Source organism: Galleria mellonella, unplaced genomic scaffold, assembly GCF_026898425.1.
Source record: "Galleria mellonella isolate WM207_F2 unplaced genomic scaffold, CSIRO_AGI_GalMel_v1 utg54, whole genome shotgun sequence".
NCBI classification, from domain to species: domain Eukaryota; kingdom Metazoa; phylum Arthropoda; class Insecta; order Lepidoptera; family Pyralidae; genus Galleria; species Galleria mellonella.
Window position 1 is genome coordinate 1,597,501 of NW_026442114.1, and position 9,779 is coordinate 1,607,279.

The 9,779-nt window shown below is 33.4% G+C and overlaps 2 protein-coding genes across 2 annotated transcripts in view; both read right to left on the reverse strand.

Annotated features, from left to right (window-relative positions):
* LOC113513185 (uncharacterized) overlaps positions 1-1,167 on the reverse strand; it is a 13,778-nt gene extending 12,611 nt beyond the window's left edge. Inside the window, exons 1-2 of the mRNA XM_052898863.1 lie at positions 998-1,167; positions 1-6 (exon numbers count right to left, since the gene is read on the reverse strand). The exon at positions 1-6 is cut by the window's left edge and continues 51 nt beyond it. Of these exons, the coding sequence (XP_052754823.1) occupies positions 1-6; positions 998-1,033 (42 nt within the window). The 5' untranslated portion in view covers positions 1,034-1,167. The remainder of the gene's footprint in view (positions 7-997) is intronic.
* A 1,306-nt stretch (positions 1,168-2,473) lies between these two features.
* On the reverse strand, positions 2,474-9,416 carry LOC113513190 (activator of 90 kDa heat shock protein ATPase homolog 1). The gene is made up of 5 exons (XM_052898866.1): positions 8,809-9,416; positions 7,728-8,093; positions 6,511-6,681; positions 5,541-5,701; positions 2,474-4,045 (listed from the first exon to the last, which is right to left on the reverse strand). The coding sequence occupies exons 1-4, from the start codon at positions 9,163-9,165 to the stop codon at positions 5,570-5,572; spliced, it is 1,026 nt and encodes a 341-aa protein (XP_052754826.1). The 5' UTR covers positions 9,166-9,416; the 3' UTR covers positions 2,474-4,045; positions 5,541-5,569.
* Between the last annotated feature and the right edge of the window lie 363 nt (positions 9,417-9,779).

Consider the following 9,779-nt stretch of genomic DNA (forward strand, 5'->3'; position numbering starts at 1 on the left):
CTGCAACTGACAATATAGAGAATTTTTATTACCATCTGACTCGACCCCTCATTTCGTCATCATTCATGGATGACGACCACGAATAATTCTTTACCATCAGGTTATTTCAATTATTTTCTTGTTTAAACTCTCATATCTGAGGTTGGTTTTTTTCCATTTAACACTATCTTGTACAGCATATAGGTACCTCATGGATACCACCAACTAGGAGGCGAGGGAATTGTTAATAACAAGGACTAGCGACCCCATTGCTAACAATCCTCTCTCCCCTACGATCTCTATGTTGTTTACCTCTATTTTCCCCACTTTAAATATCTTCTTAGGTGTGATTGGAGAACGCACAATGTACAAAGATGATCAGAGTCACAGCATATATCAATAAATTTATGGAGCTATTTATGCAATTTTAGTATATTTATTATATAGTAAAAAAAAGGCTAATAAATTTATGTGCTTCTCTGATTATAAAGAGTAACGTAAAGGTTCGTTATACAAAAAGGGAGACAAGATAAAGTTTAACAACTTCTTGTACAACTTGAAATGAGACATTTTGGGACGAGATATCATAGATCACAAACCTCATATTTATACAGAAAAAAAAAACGGAAAAAAAATTAGAATGTTCAGAAAAACAGGTCAAAAGATTCTATTAAATAATGCGTAATAGTTACTAAATAAATCCAATATTTTCATCACACTAATAAAAAAAAAATAGCTTTAGCTACAATTACCTGTTTATAGCAAAAACTCAAGTAAGTAAACGATAGAACAAAATATAGGTAAATGTTATTATTAAATATAAATATTATATTATATTAACAATCTTGAAGGATTGTTTACACTTATTGAGGGATAAAAACAACGTAATTTGAATATTTAGATTGAAAAAAAATTATATGAAAATATATAAAATACGTACTCACTTAATACTTGTAATTATTTACAAAAGATATTTAATAATAATGCCCTTTAGTTATATAATTAAATAGAAGCTTACCGAATGCAGGAGCAAACAAAACAATAGAAACCTCATGTTCCCTGTAAGAACATTCAAGAATAACTAACCACACAATTGATAGTGGGAACGTTTGGCCTCACTTTTGCGGTCATAGGTCGTAGATAAACTTTTTAAATTTTGCGCTGTATGGATGGATAACGCCAAATGACCCCTGCTGAGGCAAATGTGGGGATTCTTAATTATTAACCTACCCAGAAAAATTTAGTTTATCATTTATGTCTGTCGGTAGTAAACAAAAAATAATGTCTTAATAGATATAAATAGAAAGTAGCCAATACAAATCACAAACAATTGTGAGAGTATTTGAAACAGTTAATTATTAAAATACGCTATTATTTGCCAATGACAATATTGAATGATAATGTCGGAATATTACCCGTATCATTAGTCATTCTATGATTGATATCATGTTACGACCTACAATATATATATATATATATATATACTTTTCAACTTTGGATTTGCTTTAAGAGAACTCTTAGAGTTAAGCTCACCTTTGTTGTACCTTTGTTTACCTATATCATACTTTGTTATTAGTGTATACAATAAAATATAAATAAATTTCATTCAAATCCATTCAATAACATTTGCTTAAAACAGTAAAATATATTTATCCATACAAATTCACAAACCTAGGAATATGCGAAATAATGAGAAGCTTGTGAACAATTAGGTAAAGAATTAAAGCCCCAAAATAGTTTTTTTTTTACGTAATTTCAGCAGACAACCTGAAAAATAAGGCGTATTTGTATACAGTATCAGTATTTATTACTACTCTACTATTATATATATTATTTTGTTTATTCCAAATACAGCTCTCTTACACTTTAGCTGCGCACTCATTACATACTTTGGTGGAAAGGGATTGTAAATAATGCGAACTACTAGTTCCATTACTAACAATATACCCTGACAGTCCCCCCTTGAAACAATCATGCTAAATTCTTGGTGTATTGATATGAATGGGTTAACTGACCTGCCTTGGGGGGAAAGGGATCGTTAGTTACCGAGTCTAACAAGCCCATTGCTAGCAATATATCCTATAAAGTAGACCTCCACGCGGTTCTCCCTGGAAACCACGTGATTAATTCTTGAAAAATTCGTCACGATGCTACTACTACTTTCATACTCAGCTATTACTGGTGACCTGCCAGTGCATACCAATATATATATGTATATGTAAGTTACATATAAAATAATGTATTTATAAATGTTGTGAGCAAGGGTGGACTTATCTCTGACAGAGATCTCTTCCAGTCAACCCAGTACAGTAAGACATCTCTAAAAACCTAACTACAGTTGCCATCCCGCCTCCCAGGCGTGGCAACTACAGGCAAAACTCCCCTCATGGGGATGTCTTATGTCCAGCAGTGGACAGTTAACGACTGAAATGATGGAAAATAATGACTTTTGTAATTTACTAGTGCACTGCTTACATACAATAAAAGACAAATATGTTCTAACATAATTTATTGGACATTCCATAAATTAAAAAAAAAAGTATACATTATACAACCGCTACTTAAGAAAATAGCAAACTAAACAGTGTTCCAGCAAAGATGCGGTGAGTTACAGCTTACTGGCAGACTTGTAAGCTAAAAAAACTTAAGTAAAAATCTGTTGTACAGATTTTTTTTTTGTAATTCAAAAATAATTCGCTTTTAGCTTAAATTTCATTATAAATAAATTTATAATTTACGCTATTGAACAATAAACAGTATAAGGAGTTTGCACAGACGAGAGACTTGTTTGTAAATACTCTGTGGCTGATATTTAAATGATCTAATTCTCAGCCAGAAGAATGAATGTTGATTTTGTGGGTGAAAATTAATAAAGTTTCGTAAATTCTGAATTTAAAACATACAGTAACATAAATCATACTACCCACCCTGGCTCCACAGGGATCGATAGATAAATTTCTATTTTTTTTTTTTTTTAATATATACTACATACATTACTTGTAGTTGATAATGTAGCTTTGTACAAGTTTTTTTTTTTATCAGTTAAGTTTTTTTTTTTATTTTGCCATTACAAAGTATAGAAGGAGGAAGGAATTGTTAGTAATGGGGATGTAACAGCTACTTTGCTAGCAATACATCCTATCAGGTCGACCTCCTCGCGGTTCCCTCTGAAAACCATCATGGCTAATTCTTGTGGAATTAGTCACGATGGGCTATCTGACCTGCTTTCATCCTCATCTATCATCGCTCACTGGTACATATCATTATATAGTTTTAAAAACAAAAAAAGGGGCGAGAATAATCTCTCGTCTGCTCAGACCCATCGCTTTAGCTTATAAGCCTGCCAGTCGTATGTAGACTGTATATGGGTAAATATGGGTAACGTTCAAGTATTATGTAACGCAATTTGAGGGGGGAGGGAGGATAGGAGGTCTTGTAAAACATTACGAGTGTTACAGGATCAGAAGGGGAATCCGAACAATACGTTACGTAAGATTGTTTTCATTTTTTATTTAATTAAAACACTAGGGAATTAAAATCTCCCAAGTTGCTAACCCTATTCATTTGTTTTATGGGACATCGCTCGACTGTAATGTACGTCATTTTTGTTTTCGTTGTCAGTAGCCGTTAGTATTGTGACTTTTAATAATGGTCAGTTGGATGTTACATAATCTTTAGAGGCGAGAGGGTACAAAAAAAGGTCATGACGGGATTATGTTATGAATGAATTGTACGTGTACTTTATTTGCATTATACAATATAGGGGAAAACAAGACAATTCATAAATATAACGATACAATTGTATAAGTACAACAAGACGGTCTTATTGCTGAGAGCAATCTATTCAAGACAACTTTACAAGACCTTAGGGTAATAGATGTTATAACATGGGAGGGGGGGGGGGGGGGGGGCGAAGGTAAAAAACTTCAACAATTGCATTACGTAGTAATTGAACGTGAACTATACAAGTAAATTATAAATCACAGTTGCATTACAAATTATCAAATCACTGGTATTTCATTCGGGCGGGAAGCCAATTTCTTCACGAATCGCTTATTAATTGAACCTGAAAATATACAAAAGTAACTAAATGTAAATAAAACATTATTATACAATATACTACATATATACTGGCCGTGTGGTCCCCGCATAAAATAGGCCAGTCCTTCCTTTCCCGTGAGTGTCGTAAGGGCCGACTAAGGGATAGCGAGAGATGGGCAGCAGCAACCCTCTTAAAACATCTCTAAAAACCTGACTGCGGTTGCCAATCCGCCTGCCAAGCGTGGCAACTACTGGCAAAATCGTCTAAGGGTGAGACTTATGGACAGTTAAAGACTGTTTATACTAGATATCACTTATACTAGTTATCATCGTATAATAAAGCCGTAAACGTTGACCATGATATCGACATCTTTGGTAATTCTTTAGTCCAGTTTATAAGGCTTATTAATAATATGAATTGGTAGTTAGGTCTGCTCTAATTGTATAATTGTTACTTAGTATACATTGACGCTTATCTGTGAGAGCTGTATACACCTTTAATTGATGTGTTCATATGGCCTTAAGCTTGGTAGGGAGAAGTGAGATGTTTTTATTCAAGTAAACTTAGATTTAAGCATTTTTGAATAGTTATATTTCACTTTTTACTTACTTATAACATTGTACATTGTCTGCTTAATTGTGATCATACTGTTGGTGTGTCTTTTATAAATAAATAAATAGATATACGAATGGCGACCTCAAGTGCATTGCAGGGAGTTAGTGGATACAGGAGGATCAGGCCTTCCTTATTGCAGTCAATGAAGGAGGCCTATGTTCAGAAGTGGACAGACAATGGCAGAGATGATAATGATGATAATACATACTAACTGTATTCCACAGCTTCACCCGCGTGAAATAATACATAAAGTAGTCTGTGTTACATTAGGACATAACCTATCATAGGTAATGTATCAGATTTCATTCAAATGCATTCAGTAGCTTTTGCGTGAAAGAGTAACAAGTATCTGTCTATTCTCACAAACTTTCCAGTTCATAGCATATACGTACGTATTGTTCACCGCCGAGTGAACAACTTATAGCGAGACAACATCTACCTATTTCAAACACAATTCCGCGTTCTAAATTCAAGTACTTTCAATCTAATTTGTCTATAAAATATTTATTTATTTATCCCCTTATTCATAAAACGCCAAAGTCTCATAAACCCATTTCAGCTATTGAAGTGTTTTGTCTTTTTCTCTTACATGAAATTCCCAATTAAAAAGACAGTAAAATAATGTACATTTATTTGAACCATGTAGTCCCGGGATAGAATAGGCGACCCCCTCCTTTCACGTGGATATAGTAAGAGGTGACTAAGAGAGCTAAATAGTCTAGGGACGGGCAGCAGTATCCTTCTTAAAACACCAAAGCCTAACTGCGGATTCCCATCCGCCTACCAAGCATGGCAACTACTGGTAAAACCCCCCTTAGGGGGAGGCTTATGTTCAGCAGTGGACAGTTGTAACGGTTGTTTTTATAACAAAATAATCATTTATTTGAACATAATTGTCACTCACCTAAATTGTCTATGCGTGTTTGTAACAGATCAGAGGAATGCCCCAAAACCAAACGCGCGTTTAATACTGTCGAAGTAGTATCGCCGCCAGTTCTCTTGCGTTTGTTCTACTTCCGATGCGGGGACCAACACTTGCTTCAGTGTTACCAGCGTATGGTCCTCCTGAAAACAAAGATAATTTTTTATTGCTGTATTAAATTTTTATAGCTGAATTATTTCACTAAAATCATAAAATTGTAACTAGACGATGTTTGTATATTTATTTAAAAAAAAAAATTGATATGATATATATGCTGATATATGTCTGTCTTTATGTCTATTCCGGCATCAAGTAATAATTACTGTACCAAAAATATGTGTGATTTCCACAGTTGTGTTTCTGAAGGTCTAACTTATAATCTGTTTTTTTTTTTATACAACTTAGAATGGCAAACAAGCTGACGGCCCACCTGATGGAAAGGGGTAACCGTCGCCTATAGACATGAGCAGTATCATGGACGGACATAACAGAGTATACTGTTTCGCCCATGATACTACCCATGCGTTACCATTCCTGAGGACTCAGATGTTATTCCTCTGTACCCTATAAATTCACGCCATATCCCACCCTTCAAACTGAAACACAGCCATGCAAACATATTATCTAGTATATGTTATATGTATCTTTATCTAGTATATATATGTATATTTATCTAGTATTTTCTAGTATGTAAAGAAATAAAAACACCGATTTGGAAGAAAGGTTTACATATACAACCTAGAATGGCAAACATGCTGAATGGTATGGTACTGCTCATGTCTATAGGCGACGGTTACCATATTCCATCAGCTTGTTTGCCATTCTAAATTGTATAAAAAAAATTTAAAAAAGGCTCTCCTGATGGAAAGTGGTAACCGTTGCCTATAGACGTGAACAGTACCAGAAGTTTGTGAGAAGAATAAACTTAGTAAATCTAGTCCTTAACTCTTACCTTTTCTTCTATATTAAAGGTAACTTCAGAGAAATGCTGATCAGGCCACTGCTTATATCGCCAGTACTGCACTATCTTCTTCCCAGGGACCAGCTCACGGAACTCCCCAGTAATGTTGCCACCAAACAATGCAAATTTGCCACCCTTCTCAGCTTCCAACTTGACATGTCCCTGATAAGTAATTCAAATATTACAATGATAATGTTAATATATAAAAATTCATTTGATATATGCAAAAAAATATTTATTACTAGATGTATCCCACTTCCTGTGTGAATCAATACATAAATATGTGTATTATGTGCTGAATTAGAACATAATCTACTAGTATGTCATAGTTTATTCAAATCTGTTAATTTAGTTTCTTAATCTGCTAGTTATCGCATGAAAGAATAACAAAATCCATACATCCTTACAAACTTTCACATTTATAATAACAATAACAATGGAGATAGATGTAGATTATTTTTAACAATCAATAAATGTGTCTCAGTCATGAAGACGTAAGACTTGCGTGTAATTACCTTGAAGTCTAATCTTCTAGAACTTAATGAAAATAAAAAGAAACCAACTAATAACATGACCGTAAGATCTGCTGATGTCCAACAATAGTGCAAATCAAAAACAATTGTATATTTCTGTTTGTTACTAATTTCCTTTAGAGAATATTTCTGTGATAATTTAAATAAAAATTAATTAACTTTTTATTAAAAATTTTAAAACGTTTCTATCTTTAGTGAACTCTAATTCTATTAAATGACTATGTGAGTCAAATAGTAAACTCTAATTAATATTATTATGGCAGTAATACAATTTTTGCTAATAGTAGTTACTCTTTTTCTGAATTAGATGTTAACTTGCAGAAGTCCATAAGTGATATGGTCTATATAACTGGTTATTTGATTAGATTTATTTTGTTTAATTCCACTACCATTAGTATGTGCATGACTGCCAACACTCGAAGACTAACCACCACTTCCATGTTAACCATTAATCTCTGACTGATCAATCTTCGAGTGTTGTTCGAGTCACACAAATACTAACAATACAACCAGTAAATTACTCTTCCTTTCTCTTTCTAAAAGAATAATATAGCACCATACTTAATAAATAATTATTATTGAAATTAATAACTAACATATATAACTTATGGCATTATATCTTCAAATATAGTAACTACTTAACAAATGAAGCACAAATTATTAAGAATTGCTTACTTGAGTAAATGCTGTAACCATTTCTATTCGAGTCATTGCATTATAAAATTCCTCTGCACGACATTGAAACTTCTCAGACATCTCAATAGATTTTGTATCTAATTTACAACCAATTTGTTTATTCTCCGGTGATATTACTGGTTCCATATTAATTTTCTTATTGAAACCACTCGTTATGGTTGAGACATTGTCCGGCTTCACAGAGTTTTCACCTTTCTTGGGGAGTATGAGGCCTTTTGAAAACTCTTCTTTGAGACTTCGTATGTACTCTTTGAGTTGCGTACGTATTTCATTTCGGCCCACATTGTGCATGAATGCCTTCACCCGTTGAGCCTCTTCACCGCTACCTTTAATTGTTACAGTCATCTGAAATGTTTGAGAAATAAAAATATTAAAAATAAACCTTCATAACGTAGCTTGTAGCAACTTGAAGAGATTAGTAATGCAGACTATGGGCTCCATTGCTAGCAACATACCCTGTCAGGTTGACCTCCACATGATCCCCCTGGAAACCATCATGCTGAATTCCAGGTGTATTCATCACAACGCACAACTGACCTGCCTTTTCATTCTCACCTGTCATCCCGCAATGGTGCCCGTCAGTGTATAATGCAATATATGTGCTGTTAGTGTGGGCGAGGCTGGCATACTATTTTAATTAATTAAAAAAAAAAACTAGGTTGTAATAGACTTGATGTGAAATGAAATTATAGAAAAAAATTAATTATTATTTTATTGCTAATAAGAAATAAACAGCATTGGGAACATTATATAGTATTATCTCATTCCAAGCCAAGTCGAACTTATAAAACCTAACCTAAAATAGTTACTAAACTATACAAATTGATAGGAACATATGTAATGGAGGAAGAATGAAATAAGATTAGTACTGAATCAAAACTATAATAAATTTACCACCACTTTATTTATATGTGTTCTATAAAGAATTGAAATTCATTTGAATAATCTAGTAGGTGCAAGAAAACAAGACATTAGAATTTCATTATTAGACTGAAAACATACATATGTAATTCAGCAAACATTAATATTATTAGCTCTATTTCTAATATTCTATACTTACATCTACTTCACTGACGTCATTTTCCTCCGACAGATTCGGAATATGCACTTCACCTTTCACAACATCACTGCCACCTGATAATTTTCCTTCCCACTTCAATTTGATGTCCCATTCATAGAAAAATATAAGCTTTCCTTTCCTATTGTTCGCCGACGCTTCGCCTTCGATTTTTTCTAATTCAGTTATTTTACAATCCACACCGTTCTGGGATATTTTTAAGTCATTTAATAATTCTTTCAACCTATCTTTCGACCACGGTCCAGCGTTTTTTTCTGTCCAATGCCAGTTATTTACGTTGGTAGCATCAGGTCGCTCCTCCACGATCCACCGAGGGTCGCCTTCACCCCATTTGGCCATGTTTCGCGAGCTCTAAATATGAACAATGACTGAGGATTTTAAGATTAATCAAAATCGTATGTGACCGTTTGTTCTTTTAACACAGAATATCCCTAGACGAAAATGATAGTGCTCGTCTACGCACTATACAGTCAGAAAATACAATAAATCGCTCGATACAGTGGTAAACGATTTCTAATAGTCTCGTTTCGAGAAAAATCGCGTACAAAACGCACCATGCTACAAAACCACTGACATGACAATTTGACAGTTGAAGACAGTGTTCCCATAGTCTACATAAGAAAACTGCACGTGATATTTAAACTGGCAGTCAGGAGAAAGAATTCCTTTAAAAAAATATGGGCGTCTTTACACTCATAATTTCTTTTAAGTACACTTTTACTTTTAAATAATTTGATGATGGTGACGATTATAAGTAATTTATTTTTTGAGTAATTTTTTTAACACCTTGTTCAATTAAAATAATTGTCTATTTGTTATAGTCAGATCTATATGAAATATTAAGTAAATAATTGCTAAATGTTACAAATATACTCATATTATATATGTAATAAACCTGTAAGTATATATTCTATCAAACCCATATCAGTTATTTACTCCCAATGTTGTGAAAT